This window comes from Oncorhynchus mykiss, chromosome 15 (assembly GCF_057628025.1).
Source record: "Oncorhynchus mykiss isolate SJ-2025 chromosome 15, ASM5762802v1, whole genome shotgun sequence".
NCBI lineage: Eukaryota > Metazoa > Chordata > Actinopteri > Salmoniformes > Salmonidae > Oncorhynchus > Oncorhynchus mykiss.
The window spans coordinates 79232367-79251157 of NC_143036.1; the positions used below are offsets into that span (position 1 = coordinate 79232367).

At 47.7% G+C, this 18791-nt stretch overlaps 1 protein-coding gene across 26 annotated transcripts in view; it reads right to left on the minus strand.

Moving 5' to 3' along the window:
- Positions 1–18791, minus strand: part of LOC118938861 (glutamate receptor-interacting protein 1) — a 722511-nt gene that overhangs the window by 147950 nt on the left and 555770 nt on the right. For all 26 annotated transcript variants that reach the window (XM_090201312.1, XM_090201307.1, XM_090201305.1 and 23 more), the window contains 3 exons: positions 13758–13841; positions 12993–13068; positions 9922–10067 (listed from right to left, as the gene is read on the minus strand). In XM_090201312.1, the coding sequence (XP_090057438.1) occupies positions 9922–10067; positions 12993–13068; positions 13758–13841 (306 nt within the window). The remainder of the gene's footprint in view (positions 1–9921; positions 10068–12992; positions 13069–13757; positions 13842–18791) is intronic.

The following is an 18791-nucleotide window of genomic DNA, read 5'->3' on the forward strand; positions in this document are numbered from 1 at the left end:
TACCAGGCTCAGATACACCTCCCCTTAGTTACCCAACAGCTGGGGTGTACCAGGCTCAGATACAGCCCCCCCCCTCCCCCTTAGTTACCCAACAGCTGGGGTGTACCAGGCTCAGATACAGCCTCTCCTTAGTTACCCAACAGCTGGGGTGTACCAGGCTCAGATACAGCCTCCCCTTAGTTACCTACACCACTCCCCTTATTCTGGTCTCTACACCCCTCACCCCTCCCCTTATTCTGGTCTCTACACCCCTCCCCTTATTCTGGTCTCTACACCCCTCCCCTTATTCTGTACTCTACACCCCTCCCCTTATTCTGGTCTCTACACCCCTCCCCTTATTCTGGTCTCTACACCCCACTCCCTATTCTGGTCTCTACACCACTCACCCCTCCCCTTATTCTGGTCTCTACACCACTCCCCTTATTCTGGTCTCTACACCCCACTCCCTATTCTGGTCTCTACACCACTCACCCCTCCCCTTATTCTGGTCTCTACACCACTCCCCTTATTCTGGTCTCTACACCCCTCCCCTTATTCTGGTCTCTACACACCTCCCCTTATTCTGGTCTCTACACCACTCCCCTTATTCTGGTCTCTACACCACTCCCCTGATTCTGGTCTCTACACCCCTCCCCTTATTCTGGTCTCTAAACCACTCCCCTTATTCTGGTCTCTACACCCCTCCCCTTATTCTGGTCTCTAAACCCCTCCCCTAATTATGGTCTCTAAACCACTCCCCTTATTCTGGTCTCTACACCACTCCCCTTATTCTGGTCTCTACACCCCTCCTCTTATTCTGGGCTCTACACCCCTCCCCTTATTCTGGTCTCTACACCCCTCCCCTTATTCTGGTCTCTACACCCCTCCCCCCTCCCCTTATTCTGGTCTCTACACCTCTCACCCCTCCCCTTATTCTGGTCTCTACACCCCTCCCCTTATTCTGGTCTCTACACCCCCCCCCCTTATTCTGGTCTCTACACCCCTCCCCTTATTCTGGTCTCTACACCCCTCCCCTTATTCTGGTCTCTTCACCCCTCACCCCTCCCCTTATTCTGGTCTCTACACCCCTCCCCTTATTCTGGTCTCTACACCCCTCCCCTTATTCTGGTCTCTACACCACTCCCCTTATTCTGGTCTCTACACCCCTCCCCTTATTCTGGTCTCTACACCCCTCCCCTTATTCTGGTCTCTACACCCCTCCCCTTATTCTGGTCTCTACACCACTCCCCTTATTCTGGTCTCAACACCACTCCCCTTATTCTGGTCTCTACACCCCTCCCCTTATTCTGGTCTCTAAACCACTCCCCTTATTCTGGTCTCTACACCACTCCCCTTATTCTGGTCTCTACACCCCTCCCCTTATTCTGGTCTCTAAACCACTCCCCTTATTCTGGCCTCTACACCACTCCGCTTATTCTGGTCTCTACATCCCTCCCCTTATTCTGGTCTCTACACCCCTCCCCTTATTCTGGTCTCTACACCCCTCCCCTTATTCTGGTCTCTAAACCCCTCCCCTTATTCTGTTCTCTACACCACTCCCCTTATTCTGGTCTCTACACCCCTCCCCTTATTCTGGTCTCTACACCCCTCCCCTTATTCTGTTCTCTACACCCCTCACCCCTCCCCTTTTCTGGTCTCTAAACCACTCCCCTTATTCTGGTCTCTACACCCCTCACCCCTCCCCTTATTCTGGTCTCTACACCCCTCCCCTTATTCTGGTCTCTACACCCCTCCCCTTATTCTGTTCTCTACACCCCTCACCCCTCCCCTTATTCTGTTCTCTACACCCCTCACCCCTCCCCTTATTCTGGTCTCTACACCACTCCCCTTATTCTGGTCTCTACACCCCTCACCCCTCCCCTTATTCTGTTCTCTACATGTTTAATGATGCTTGAGACATGACATGCCAAGAGTGTGTAAATCTGTCATCAAGGCAAAGGGTGGCTACTTTGAATGATATAAATTCTAAAATATATTTAGATTTGTTCAACACTTTTTCGGTTCCTAAATTATTCCATATGTGTTATTTTATAGTGTTGATGTCTTCACTATTATTCTACAACGTAGAAAATAGTAAAAATAAAGAAAAACCCTTGAATGAGTAGGTGTGTCCAAACTTTTGACTGGTACTGTACTGTCACACACACTGAACACACACACACACCTTTCCAAGCCTTCTTTGCAAACCACACGCTCAACAAAACAAACATTATCGTGTGTTTTCTTGCCTCTCAGAAGGGATGTTAATATAATACAAGCAGTAGGAAAACCCACAAGGATTCAGGCAATTATTATTACCCCTCTGTCTCTCTCTCTCTCTCTGTCGCTCTCTCTCCCTCTGTCTTTCTCTCTTCCTGTCTGTCTCTCTGTCTCTCTCTCTCTCTCTCTCTCTCTGAACAGAGGTGTTGTTGATGTGCTAGCAGCTAACCTGTATTCCCCCACAGGCTTCTCTCACGCTCCCCTCCTACACTATTATTTATCCTTTTCCATCCTCTCTCTCCTTCTTCCCCTCTACCCATCTCTCTCTCCCTCTTCCCCTCTCCCTCTCTCTCCCTCTCTCCCTCCCTCTTCCCCTCTACCCCTCCCTCTCTCTCCCTCTTCCCCTCTACCCATCACTCTCCACCCTCTCTCTCCCTCTTCCCCTCTCCCTCTCTCCCTCTCTCTCTCCCTCACTCTCTCTCTCTCTCCCTCTTCCCCATCACCATTCATCCAAGCAACAATCCCCCAGTAACCATACCTCCCCCTGTCTTCCCTACATATCTATTTGCTCCTGTCTCCCCTACATATCTATATGCCCCTGTCCTCCCTGTATTTCCTACACATATCATTCCCTCGTCTTCTCCTGTCTGTTCCTGCCCATGCTAAGAGCTATCTGATGAAAAATTAATGGGCTCACATTATTGATGCAGCCTGGAGATTGTTTCATTCATGATTGGTGATAAAACACCACCTTCCATCCCTCTACCTCTCCTCTCCTCCATCTCTCTACCTCTCCTCTCCTCCATCTCTCTACCTCTCCTCCATCTCTCTACCTCTCCTCTCCTCCATCTCTCTACCTCTCCTCTCCTCCAGTCCTTTCCTCCATTCCTCTACCCCCATCTCTTTATCGCTCCTCTCCTCCATCCCTCTACCTCTCCTCTCATCCAGTCTTCTCCTCCATCTCTTTATCGCTCCTCTCCTCCATCCCTCTACCTCTCCTCTCATCCAGTCTTCTCCTCCATCTCTTTATCGCTCCTCTCCTCCATCCCTCTACCTCTCCTCTCATCCAGTCTTCTCCTCCATCTCTTTATCGCTCCTCTCCTCCATCCCTCTACCTCTCCTCTCATCCATCTCTCTACCTCTCCTCTCCTCTCCTCCATTCCTCTCCTCCATCTCTCTACCTCTCCTCTCATCCAGTCTTCTCCTCCATCTCTCTATCTCTCCATCTCTCCTCCATCCCTTTATCCCTACATCTCTCTACCTCTCTTCTCCTCCATCTCTCTACCTCTCCTCTCCTCCATCTCTCTACCTCTCCTCTCCTCCAGTCCTCTCCTCCATCTCTCTACCACTCCTCTCCTCCAGTCCTCTCCTCCATCTCTCTACCACTCCTCTCCTCCAGTCCTCTCCTCCATCTCTCTACCTCTCCTCTCCTCCAGTCCTCTCCTCAATCTCTCTACCTCTCCTCTCCTCCATCTCTCTGCCTCTCCTCTCCTCCGCTAGTCCTCTAGAGAGACGTACTGATGAGACTGGCTGTGTGGGAATGTTACACGGTTTCTCATCACACAACCACCAGCATAACCTGGCCACATCATTGCGTCATTGCGCATCGCTTCAGTGTCTGTCTCTCTCTGTGTGTGTCTGTGTGTATGTGTGTGTAGTTTATGGGTGTATATTAGGGATTAATGGGCTTGCAAACTGGTGGTTGTTAATCGTTCTGTTTTTCTCATGCCTGGGTCGCTCAGAGAGAAAACGTAAATTGTCTCCACGAGCAGATACCGTAAAGCTCTGTGTATAGGCTGTTTGTTGGGACATAGCGTAAATCTCTGTGTATGGGCACACACCTGTTTGTTGGGACATACCGTAAATCTCCGTGTATAGGCACACACCTGTTTGTTGGGACATACCGTAAATCTCTGTGTATAGGCACACACCTGTTTGTTGGGACATACCGTAAATCTCCGTGTATAGGCACACACCTGTTTGTTGGGACATACCGTAAATCTCGGTGTATAGGCTCACACCTGTTTGTTGGGACATACCGTAAATCTCCGTGTATAGGCACACACCTGTTTGTTGGGACATACCGTAAATCTCTGTGTATAGGCACACACCTGTTTGTTGGGACATACCGTAAATCTCTGTGTATAGGCACACACCTGTTTGTTGGGACATACCGTAAATCTCTGTGTATAGGCACACACCTGTTTGTTGGGACATACCGTAAATCTCTGTGTATAGGCACACACCTGTTTGTTGGGACATACCGTAAATCTCTGTGTATAGGCACACACCTGTTTGTTGGGACATACCGTAAATCTCTGTGTATAGGCACACACCTGTTTGTTGGGACATACCGTAAATCTCTGTGTATAGGCACACACCTGTTTGTTAACTTCATGTTAAGTCTAATCTATCATACAAACACATTTCAAAAGACAACTCCCATTTCTCCCTTGAGAATCGATTTGCTTCACCATGAAAGTGTGAGAGAGTTTTATTAATAAAATCCGTAGTTTCAACTCAAGGGGTTGTTATCTACATTCAGCCAACTGTCAACTCAAGGGGTTGTTATCTACATTCAGCCAACTGTCAACTCAAGGGGTTGTTATCTACATTCAGCCAACTGTCAACTCAAGGGGTTGTTATCTATATTCAGCCAACTGTCAACTCAAGGGGTTGTTATCTACATTCAGCCAACTGTCAACTCAAGGGGTTGTTATCTACATTCAGCCAACTGTCAACTCAAGGGGTTGTTATCTACATTCAGCCAACTGTCAACTCAAGGGGTTGTTATCTACATTCAGCCAACTGTCAACTCAAGGGGTTGTTATCTACATTCAGCCAACTGTCAACTCAAGGGGTTGGTATCTATATTCAGCCAACTGTCAACTCAAGGGGTTGTTATCTATATTCAGCCAACTGTCAACTCAAGGGGTTGTTATCTACATTCAGCCAACTGTCAACTCAAGGGGTTGTTATCTACATTCAGCCAACTGTCAACTCAAGGGGTTGTTATCTACATTCAGCCAACTGTCAACTCAATGAGTTGTTATCTATATTCAGCCAACTGTCAACTCAAGGGGTTGTTATCTACATTCAGCCAACTGTCAACTCAAGGGGTTGTTATCTACATTCAGCCAACTGTCAACTCAAGGGGTTGTTATCTACATTCAGCCAACTGTCAACTCAAGGGGTTGTTATCTACATTCAGCCAACTGTCAACTCAAGGGGTTGTTATCTATATTCAGCCAACTGTCAACTCAAGGGGTTGATATCTACATTCAACCAACTGTCAACTCAAGGGGTTGTTATCTACATTCAGCCAACTGTCAACTCAAGGGGTTGTTATCTATATTCAGCCAACTGTCAACTCAAGGGGTTGTTATCTATATTCAGCCAACTGTCAACTCAAGGGGTTATCTATATTCAGCCAACTGTCAACTCAAGGGGCTGTTATCTACATTCAGCCAACTGTCAACTCAAGGGGTTGTTATCTATATTCAGCCAACTGTCAACTCAAGGGGTTGTTATCTACATTCAGCCAACTGTCAACTCAAGGGGTTGTTATCTACATTCAGCCAACTGTCAACTCAAGGGGTTGTTATCTACATTCAGCCAACTGTCAACTCAAGGAGTTGTTATCTACATTCAGCCAACTGTCAACTCAAGGGGTTGTTATCTACATTCAGCCAACTGTCAACTCAAGGGGTTGTTATCTATATTCAGCCAACTGTCAACTCAAGGGGTTGTTATCTACATTCAGCCAACTGTCAACTCAAGGGGTTGTTATCTACATTCAGCCAACTGTCAACTCAAGGGGTTGTTATCTACATTCAGCCAACTGTCAACTCAAGGGGTTGTTATCTATATTCAGCCAACTGTCAACTCAAGGGGTTGTTATCTACATTCAGCCAACTGTCAACTCAAGGGGTTGTTATCTACATTCAGCCAACTGTCAACTCAAGGGGTAGTGATCTATATTCAGCCAACCTTCAATTCAAGGGGTTGTTATCTATATTCAGCCAACTGTCAACTCAAGGGGTTGTTATCTACATTCAGCCAACTGTCAACTCAAGGGGTTGTTATCTATATTCAGCCAACTGTCAACTCAAGGGGTTGTTATCTACATTCAGCCAACTGTCAACTCAATGAGTTGTTATCTATATTCAGCCAACTGTCAACTCAAGGGGTTGTTATCTACATTCAGCCAACTGTCAACTCAAGGGGTTGTTATCTACATTCAGCCAACTGTCAACTCAAGGGGTTGTTATCTATATTCAGCCAACTGTCAACTCAAGGGGTTGATATCTACATTCAACCAACTGTCAACTCAAGGGGTTGTTATCTACATTCAGCCAACTGTCAACTCAAGGGGTTGTTATCTATATTCAGCCAACTGTCAACTCAAGGGGTTGTTATCTATATTCAGCCAACTGTCAACTCAAGGGGTTATCTACATTCAGCCAACTGTCAACTCAAGGGGTTGTTATCTACATTCAGCCAACTGTCAACTCAAGGGGTTGTTATCTACATTCAGCCAACTGTCAACTCAAGGGGTTGTTATCTATATTCAGCCAACTGTCAACTCAAGGGGTTGTTATCTACATTCAGCCAACTGTCAACTCAAGGGGTTGTTATCTACATTCAGCCAACTGTCAACTCAAGGGGTTGTTATCTATATTCAGCCAACTGTCAACTCAAGGGGTTGTTATCTACATTCAGCCAACTGTCAACTCAAGGGGTTGTTATCTATATTCAGCCAACTGTCAACTCAAGGGGTTGTTATCTATATTCAGCGAACTGTCAACTCAAGGAGTTGTTATCTACATTCAGCCAACTGTCAACTCAAGGGGTTGTTATCTATATTCAGCCAACTGTCAACTCAAGGGGTTGTTATCTATATTCAGCCAACTGTCAACTCAAGGGGTTGTTATCTACATTCAGCCAACTGTCAACTCAAGGGGTTGTTATCTACATTCAGCCAACTGTCAACTCAAGGGGTTGTTATCTATATTCAGCCAACTGTCAACTCAAGGGGTTGTTATCTATATTCAGCCAACTGTCAACTCAAGGGGTTGTTATCTATATTCAGCCAACTGTCAACTCAAGGGGTTGTTATCTATATTCAGCCAACTGTCAACTCAAGGGGTTGTTATCTACATTCAGCCAACTGTCAACTCAAGGGGTTGTTATCTATATTCAGCCAACTGTCAACTCAAGGGGTTGTTATCTACATTCAGCCAACTGTCAACTCAAGGGGTTGTTATCTACATTCAGCCAACTGTCAACTCAAGGGGTTGTTATCTACATTCAGCCAACTGTCAACTCAAGGAGTTGTTATCTATATTCAGCCAACTGTCAACTCAAGGGGTTGTTATCTATATTCAGCCAACTGTCAACTCAAGGGGTTGTTATCTATATTCAGCCAACTGTCAACTCAAGGGGTTGTTATCTACATTCAGCCAACTGTCAACTCAAGGGGTTGTTATCTATATTCAGCCAACTGTCAACTCAAGGGGTTGTTATCTACATTCAGCCAACTGTCAACTCAAGGGGTTGTTATCTACATTCAGCCAACTGTCAACTCAAGGAGTTGTTATCTATATTCAGCCAACTGTCAACTCAAGGGGTTGTTATCTACATTCAGCCAACTGTCAACTCAAGGGGTTGTTATCTATATTCAGCCAACTGTCAACTCAATACCTTCCTTTTTCTCCAGAGGAAAGTCTCTCAGGATGAAGGATTCTGCTTCCTTAGACTTCACTGAGTCCAGTGGTACTTTCACTCACACACACACACACACACACACACAGCGAGCAGCGAGCACAGCGAGTAAGACTGTGACACGGTGACAGGAAAACATAACTATCACTTCCAGGTCGGAGCACGACAAAGTCACCGCCACCGGAATCTTCAGGATTACCCAGAGGCCAGTGCGGGCCTTCTGAACGGAACCCGCGTGACGTCTGATTGTCAGAACGTTGTGGGGACGTCGGAGGCCCACGCTGGGTAATAGGCCAACTCACTCTCTCATACTCTCTCCTTCCTTGGGTGGTTTTCGTCTGACATTTAGTGGACTGATCAAAATAGACTGAAGTCCGGGGAAGGATTTAACATGAACACCGATCAGCCTGCTACTTTCTGCCTCTTTTAAATCTCTCTTTGTTTTGCCCTTCTTACCAAGCGGTTTTTAAAGTCAGCGTTCTGTAAAGTAGAAAGAAACATCAAAGCCCAGCAGAGGACCAGCAGGTGATTCTTTTTCATTGACAATGTTTCACATCACAGATCTTTCTCTGCGTCTGAAAAAGGCTTTTATGCACACAGCTTTTAGTCAGTTCTGTTGGCTGGGATCTGGCTGTGTTCTGGCTGTGTTTTTGTAAGAGCTGGGATCTGGCTGTGTTCTGGCTGTGTTTTTGTAAGAGCTGGGATCTGGCTGTGTTCTGGCTGTGTTTTGGCTGGCAGTGTCCTGACAATGTCCACCCACACCCCCTGGCAGTGTCCTGACAATGTCCACCCACACCCCCTGACAGTGTCCTGATAACACCATATAAATGTCCACCCACACCCACTGACAGTGTCCTGACAATGTCCACCCACACCCCCTGACAGTGTCCTGACAATGTCCACCCACACCCCCTGACAGTGTCCTGACAATGTCCACCCACACCCCCTGACAGTGTCCTGACAATGTCCACCAACACCCCCTGACAGTGTCCTGACAATGTCCACCCACACCCCCTGACAGTGTCCTGACAATGTCCACCCACACCCCCTGACAGTGTCCTGACAACACCATATACATGTCCACCAACACCCCCTGACAGTGTCCTGACAATGTCCACCCACACACCCTGACAGTGTCCTGACAATGTCCACCCACACCCCCTGACAGTGTCCTGACAATGTCCACCCACACACCCTGACAGTGTCCTGACAATGTCCACCCACACACCCTGACAGTGTCCTGACAATGTCCACCCACACCCCCTGACAGTGTCCTGACAATGTCCACCCACACCCCCTGACAGTGTCCTGACAATGTCCACCCACACCCCCTGACAGTGTCCTGACAATGTCCACCCACACCCCCTGACAGTGTCCTGACAATGTCCACCAACACCCCCTGACAGTGTCCTGACAATGTCCACCCACACCCCCTGACAGTGTCCTGACAATGTCCACCCACACCCCCTGACAGTGTCCTGACAACACCATATACATGTCCACCAACACCCCCTGACAGTGTCCTGACAATGTCCACCCACACACCCTGACAGTGTCCTGACAATGTCCACCCACACCCCCTGACAGTGTCCTGACAATGTCCCCCCACACCCCCTGACAGTGTCCTGACAATGTCCACCCACACCCCCTGACAGTGTCCTGACAATGTCCACCAACACCCCCTGCCAGTGTCCTGACAATGTCCACCCACACCCCCTGACAGTGTCCTGACAATGTCCACCCACACCCCCTGACAGTGTCCTGATAACACCATATAAATGTCCACCCACACCCACTGACAGTGTCCTGACAATGTCCACCCACACCCCCTGACAGTGTCCTGACAATGTCCACCCACACCCCCTGACAGTGTCCTGACAACACCATATAAATGTATATGCATCTGGATGACAAGCTTCTTGAGGACACACACACACACACACACACACACACACACACACACACACACACACACACACGCACACTCCCATGACATACCCATGATGGAGACGTCATACTCAATGAGTAGCGTAGCCTCCTGTCCACACTGTTTGAGGATGGACATGGCCTCTGCATGGGATGTCCCGTGAAGACGGATCCCATCGATACTCAGGAGCCTGTCCCCTGGCTTCACCGTACCCTCCCTGAGGAGAGAGGAGAGGAAGGGAGGGAGGGAGAGGAGAGGGGGAGGAGAGGGGGAGGGAAGGAGGGAGAGAGGGAGGAGAGAGAGGGAGGGAGGGAAGGAGGGAGGGGGAAGAGAGGGGAGGGAAGGGGAGGAGAGGGGGAGGGAAGGGGGAGGGAGGAGAGGGGGAGGAGAGGGGGAGGGGAGGGGAAGGAGGGAGAGAGAGGCAAGGGACGGAGGGAGGGAAAGGAGAGGGGGAGGGAAGGAAGGAGGGAGGAGAGAGGTGAGGGAAGGAAGGAAGGAGAGAGAGAAAGAGAGAGAGGGGGGGGAGGGATAGAGAAGATGTCAGTCAGTGAGCTGTGAATTCTCCACAATGACAGAAAATATAAATTGCTATATTTGGTTTCCACAGGTGAGCTAACCGCTAACAGCTAACCGTCCAGCATGATGTGACACTGGAAATGAATCTCCACGCTGTCTCTGCCTTTGATCAGGTTTTTATCAGAAACAACCCGTGACAACCGCTAGAATGGAATCCTTTCCTCCTCACTGGAAGTGTGAACACTGAAGCTACATCCTGATTAGACACACTTCTCCTGGTGGATTTAACATGGTGGAAACTACCTCCAGACGATGCTTTTAAACGCTGGGTGGGGAGTGTGCTGCTGGATGGGGAGTGTGCTGCTGGATGGGGAGTGTGCTGCTGGATGGGGAGTGTGCTGCTGGATGGGGAGTGTGCTGCTGGATGGGGAGTGTGCTGCTGGATAGGGAGTGTGCTGCTGGATGGGGAGTGTGCTGCTGGATGGGGAGTGTGCTGCTGGATGGGGAGTGTGCTGCTGGATGGGGAGTGTGCTGCTGGATGGGGAGTGTGCTGCTGGATGGGGAGTGTGCTGCTGGATGGGGAGTATGCTGCTGGATGGGGAGTGTGATGCTGGATGGGGAGTGTGCTGCTGGATGGGGAGTGTGCTGCTGGATGGGGAGTGTGCTGCTGGATGGGGAGTGTGCTGCTGGATGGGGAGTGTGCTGCTGGATAGGGAGTGTGCTGCTGGATGGGGAGTGTGCTGCTGGATGGGGAGTGTGCTGCTGGATAGGGAGTGTGCTGCTGGATGGGGAGTGTGCTGCTGGATGGGGAGTGTGCTGCTGGATAGGGAGTGTGCTGCTGGATAGGGAGTGTGCTGCTGGATAGGGAGTGTCATTAGAAATACTTCCTTGACTGATCCTTCAACACGGTCCATTAATAGACTGTTTATAGGGAGGGAGGAGACGGAGAGAGAGACGGAGAGGGAGAGAGAGAGAGAGAGAGAGAGAGAGATTGAAGGAGCAAGAGGGAAAGGGAGAGACAGATAGACAGACAGATATAGAGAGACAGACAGATATAGAGAGACAGACAGATAGAGACAAACAGATATAGAGAGACAGACAGATATAGAGAGACAGGGAGGAGAGGAAGAGACAGACAGATATAGAGAGACAGGGAGGAGAGGAAGAGACAGACAGATATAGAGAGACAGACAGATATAGAGAGACAGACAGACAGATATAGAGAGACATACAGATATAGAGAGACATACAGATATAGAGAGACAGGGAGGAGAGGAAGAGACAGACAGATATAGAGAGACAGGGAGGAGAGGAAGAGACAGACAGATATAGAGAGACAGACAGATATAGAGAGACAGACAGATATAGAGAGACATACAGATATAGAGAGACATACAGATATAGAGAGACAGGGAGGAGAGGAAGAGACAGACAGATATAGAGAGACAGGGAGGAGAGGAAGAGACAGACAGATATAGAGAGACAGACAGATATAGAAAGACATACAGATATAGAGAGACATACAGATATAGAGAGACAGGGGGGAGAGGAATAGACAGACAGATATAGAGAGACAGACAGATATAGAGAGAAATACAGATATAGAGAGACATACAGATATAGAGAGACATACAGATATAGAGAGACAGACAGATATAGAGAGACAGACAGATATAGAGAGACAGACAGATATAGAGAGACAGACAGATATAGAGAGACAGACAGATATAGAGAGACAGACAGATATAGAGAGACAGACAGATATAGAGAGACAGGGAGGAGAGGAAGAGACAGACAGATATAGAGAGACAGACAGATATAGAGACAGGGAGAAGAGGAAGAGACAGACAACAGTGGCTGGTTGGTTTCCATACTGGTCCCTGGCTACAGTATAGCCACGCCTGAGGGCCTGTTGGTTCCGCCCCTGCACTTAAACACTTCATTTGGATCATTACGTCTTAATGGCAAGGACACCTCTCCTCTCCCCTCCTCTCCTATCCTCTCCCCTCATCTCCTCTCCTCTCCTCTCCTCTCCTCTCCCCTCCTCTCCTATCCTCTCCCCTCATCTCCTCTCCTCTCCTCTCCTCTCCTCTCCCCTCCTCTCCTCTCCTCTCCTCTCCTCTCCTCTCCCAGCTCTTCTCTGTCTTACAATGAGGGCAAAAACAACATTTGAGAGGGTACGCAAAGGGGTACGGGACAATAACACGTTTGGGGACCACTGCTCTACACCTTAACCTTGAACTCTGCTGATGTTTCAAACAAGGTCAAGGTAATGTCACAATGAATGGATACAAGTCAGATCATTGAACTATCTGTGATCTGCTACTCATGTCTAGAATCTGATACACCAGCACTATCTGTGATCTGCTACTCATGTCTAGACTCTGATACACCAGCACTATCTGTGATCTGCTACTCATGTCTAGACTCTGATACAGCAGCACTATCTGTGATCTGCTACTCACGTCTAGACTCTGATACACCAGCACTATCTGTGATCTGCTACTCATGTCTAGACTCTGATACACCAGAACTATCTGTGATCCGTTACTCATGTCTAGACTCTGATACACCAGCACTATCTGTGATCTGCTACTCATGTCTAGTCAGTGATACAACATCTCACCTGTCAGCAGGTCCACCTGGCCTGATCGTCGTTATGACAACGGGGCGGGATTTGTTCCTGTCCTCGTGGGCTCCTCCTAAACCAACCAACAGACAGTTATCACACAAACAGGTGGGTACGGTAACCAAGGATACATACAATTGATTTGTGCTATAAGAGATCACTGAAGAACCAAGGTAATACTGTAGTACCTGATCACAAAGGAAAACTGTTTAAATGAAACTTCTACAAAGGAAACACAGTAGCAATACATTGGCTTTCACGGCAGGAAGGACTTATTGATTTAGAAACAGAAAGGGCAATTGAATACTTCAACACACTTGTAGAATTGATGACGGAGAGTAATGAGCTGTGGCAACATCTCTGTAGCGTCGACCTTCAAGTTAACTTCCCTCTCTACAAAGACAGAGGATAACTCACCAAGGGAGCATCACAAATGGAACCCTATTCCCTACATAGTGTACTACTTTTGACCAGAGCCCTATGCACCCTAAAATTAGCAGTGTAGGGAATAGGGTGCTATTTAGGTCGCATTTCTAAAAGTTTGTTCCTATTCGTTTTAATGAAGCCTCATTCCAACTGGGTAAATAGAGTCAACTAGAAGGTCCTATTCTGTAGTCATATTCAGATCACTTTCCTTTCCTCCGTACCCCAGTCAAACGGCTTCACACACACACACACACACACACTCACACTCACACACTCACACACACACACACACACACACACACACACACACACACACACACACACACACACACGTACCTCGGATGACAAAGCCGAACGTATTGCCTTCTTTGTGCAGAGTCACCTCAACGCTTTTGAACATCAGCCCAGAGCCCTGAACAGCTGAGGAGAGAGGAGCAAACACTATATAAACACATCACTACCTCCACAGTTACATCATTACACAGCCTGGGAGAGGAGACATCATTACACAGTCTGGGAGAGAGGAGACATCATTACACAGCCTGGGAGAGAGGAGCAAACACTATATAAACACATCACTACCTCCACAGTTACATCATTACACAGCCTGGGAGAGGAGACATCATTACACAGTCTGGGAGAGAGGAGACATCATTACACAGCCTGGGAGAGAGGAGCAAACACTATATAAACACATCACTACCTCCACAGTTACATCATTACACAGCCTGGAAGAGGAGACATCATTACACAGTCTGGGAGAGAGGAGACATCATTACACAGCCTGGGAGAGAGGAGCAAACACTATATAAACACATCACTACCTCCACAGTTACATCATTACACAGCCTGGGAGAGGAGACATCATTACACAGTCTGGGAGAGAGGAGACATCATTACACAGCCTGGGAGAGAGGAGCAAACACTATATAAACACATCACTACCTCCACAGTTACATCATTACACAGCCTGGGAGAGGAGACATCATTACACAGTCTGGGAGAGGAGACATCATTACACAGTCTGGGAGAGAGGAGACATCATTACACAGTCTGGGAGAGGAGACATCATTACACAGTCTGGGAGAGAGGAGGCATCATTACACAGTCTGGGAGAGGAGACATCATTACACAGTCTGGGAGAGAGGAGACATCATTACACAGCCTGGGAGAGAGGAGCAAACACTATATAAACACATCACTACCTCCACAGTTACATCATTACACAGCCTGGGAGAGGAGACATCATTACACAGTCTGGGAGAGGAGGCATCATTACACAGTCTGGGAGAGGAGACATCATTACACAGTCTGGGAGAGGAGACATCATTACACAGCCTGGGAGAGAGGAGCAAACACTATATAAACACATCACTACCTCCACAGTTACATCATTACACAGCCTGGGAGAGGAGACATCATTACACAGTCTGGGAGAGAGGAGACATCATTACACAGCCTGGGAGAGAGGAGCAAACACTATATAAACACATCACTACCTCCACAGTTACATCATTACACAGTCTGGGAGAGGACACATCATTACACAGTCTGGGAGAGAGGAGACATCATTACACAGCCTGGGAGAGAGGAGCAAACACTATATAAACACATCACTACCTCCACAGTTACATCATTACACAGTCTGGGAGAGGAGACATCATTACACAGTCTGGGAGAGAGGAGACATCATTACACAGCCTGGGAGAGAGGAGCAAACACTATATAAACACATCACTACCTCCACAGTTACATCATTACACAGCCTGGGAGAGGAGACATCATTACACAGTCTGGGAGAGAGGAGACATCATTACACAGCCTGGGAGAGAGGAGCAAACACTATATAAACACATCACTACCTCCACAGTTACATCATTACACAGTCTGGGAGAGGAGACATCATTACACAGTCTGGGAGAGAGGAGACATCATTACACAGCCTGGGAGAGAGGAGCAAACACTATATAAACACATCACTACCTCCACAGTTACATCATTACACAGCCTGGGAGAGGAGACATCATTACACAGTCTGGGAGAGAGGAGACATCATTACACAGTCTGGGAGAGGAGACATCATTACACAGTCTGGGAGAGAGGAGACATCATTACACAGTCTGGGAGAGAGGAGACATCATTACACAGTCTGGGAGAGGAGACATCATTACACAGTCTGGGAGAGAGGAGCAAACACTATATAAACACATCACTACCTCCACAGTTACATCATTACACAGCCTGGGAGAGGAGACATCATTACACAGTCTGGGAGAGAGGAGACATCATTACACAGCCTGGGAGAGGAGACATCATTACACAGCCTGGGAGAGAGGAGGCATCATTACACAGTCTGGGAGAGGAGACATCATTACACAGTCTGGGAGAGGAGACATCATTACACAGTCTGGGAGAGAGGAGCAAACACTATATAAACACATCACTACCTCCACAGTTACATCATTACACAGCCTGGGAGAGGAGACATCATTACACAGTCTGGGAGAGAGGAGACATCATTACACAGCCTGGGAGAGAGGAGCAAACACTATATAAACACATCACTACCTCCACAGTTACATCATTACACAGCCTGGGAGAGGAGACATCATTACACAGTCTGGGAGAGAGGAGACATCATTACACAGCCTGGGAGAGGAGACATCATTACACAGTCTGGGAGAGAGGAGACATCATTACACAGCCTGGGAGAGAGGAGCAAACACTATATAAACACATCACTACCTCCACAGTTACATCATTACACAGTCTGGGAGAGGAGACATCATTACACAGTCTGGGAGAGAGGAGACATCATTACACAGCCTGGGAGAGAGGAGCAAACACTATATAAACACATCACTACCTCCACAGTTACATCATTACACAGTCTGGGAGAGGAGACATCATTACACAGTCTGGGAGAGAGGAGACATCATTACACAGCCTGGGAGAGAGGAGCAAACACTATATAAACACATCACTACCTCCACAGTTACATCATTACACAGCCTGGGAGAGGAGACATCATTACACAGTCTGGGAGAGAGGAGACATCATTACACAGCCTGGGAGAGAGGAGCAAACACTATATAAACACATCACTACCTCCACAGTTACATCATTACACAGCCTGGGAGAGGAGACATCATTACACAGTCTGGGAGAGAGGAGACATCATTACACAGCCTGGGAGAGAGGAGCAAACACTATATAAACACATCACTACCTCCACAGTTACATCATTACACAGTCTGGGAGAGAAGACATCATTACACAGTCTGGGAGAGGAGACATCATTACACAGTCTGGGAGAGAGGAGACATCATTACACAGTCTGGGAGAGGAGACATCATTACACAGTCTGGGAGAGGAGACATCATTACACAGTCTGGGAGAGAGGAGACATCATTACACAGTCTGGGAGAGGAGACATCATTACACAGTCTGGGAGAGGAGACATCATTACACAGTCTGGGAGAGAGGAGACATCATTACACAGTCTGGGAGAGGAGACATCATTACACAGCCTGGGAGAGGAGACATCATTACACAGTCTGGGAGAGAGGAGACATCATTACACAGCCTGGGAGAGAGGAGCAAACACTATATAAACACATCACTACCTCCACAGTTACATCATTACACAGCCTGGGAGAGGAGACATCATTACACAGTCTGGGAGAGGAGGCATCATTACACAGCCTGGGAGAGAGGAGCAAACACTATATAAACACATCACTACCTCCACAGTTACATCATTACACAGCCTGGGAGAGGAGACATCATTACACAGTCTGGGAGAGAGGAGACATCATTACACAGCCTGGGAGAGAGGAGCAAACACTATATAAACACATCACTACCTCCACAGTTACATCATTACACAGCCTGGGAGAGGAGACATCATTACACAGTCTGGGAGAGGAGGCATCATTACACAGTCTGGGAGAGGAGACATCATTACACAGTCTGGGAGAGAGGAGCAAACACTATATAAACACATCACTACCTCCACAGTTACATCATTACACAGTCTGGGAGAGGAGACATCATTACACAGTCTGGGAGAGGAGACATCATTACACAGTCTGGGAGAGGAGACATCATTACACAGTCTGGGAGAGAGGAGACATCATTACACAGTCTGGGTGAGGAGACATCATTACACAGTCTGGGAGAGAGGAGCAAACACTATATAAACACATCACTACCTCCACAGTTACATCATTACACAGCCTGGGAGAGGAGACATCATTACACAGTCTGGGAGAGAGGAGACATCATTACACAGTCTGGGAGAGGAGACATCATTACACAGTCTGGGAGAGAGGAGCAAACACTATATAAACACATCACTACCTCCACAGTTACATCATTACACAGTCTGGGAGAGGACATTACACAGTCTGGGAGAGGAGACATCATTACACAGTCTGGGAGAGAGGAGCAAACACTATATAAACACATCACTACCTCCACAGTTACATCATTACACAGTCTGGGAGAGGAGACATCATTACACAGCCTGGGAGAGGAGACATCATTACACAGTCTGGGAGAGGAGACATCATTACACAGTCTGGGAGAGGAGACATCATTACACAGTCTGGGAGAGAGGAGCAAACACTATATAAACACATCACTACCTCCACAGTTACATCATTACACAGTCTGGGAGAGGACATTACACAGTCTGGGAGAGGAGACATCATTACACAGTCTGGGAGAGGAGACATCATTACACAGTCTGGGAGAGGAGACATCATTACACAGTCTGGGAGAGGAGACATCATTACACAGTCTGGGAGAGGAGACATCATTACACAGTCTGGGAGAGGAGACATCATTACACAGTCTGAGAGAGGAGACATCATTACACAGTCTGGGAGAGAGGAGACATCATTACACAGTCTGGGAGAGAGGAGCAAACACTATATAAACACATCACTACCTCCACAGTTACATCATTACACAGCCTGGAAGAGGAGGCATCATTACACAGTCTGGGAGAGAGGAGACATCATTACACAGTCTGGGAGAGGAGACATCATTACACAGTCTGGGAGAGGAGACATCATTACACAGTCTGGGAGAGGAGACATCATTACACAGTCTGGGAGAGGAGACATCATTACACAGTCTGGGAGAGGAGACATCATTACACAGCCTGGGAGAGGAGACATCATTACACAGTCTGGGAGAGGAGACATCATTACACAGCCTGGGAGAGGAGACATCATTACACAGTCTGGGAGAGGAGACATCATTACACAGTCTGGGAGAGGACATTACACAGTCTGGGAGAGGAGACATCATTACACAGTCTGGGAGAGGAGACATCATTACACAGTCTGGGAGAGGAGACAT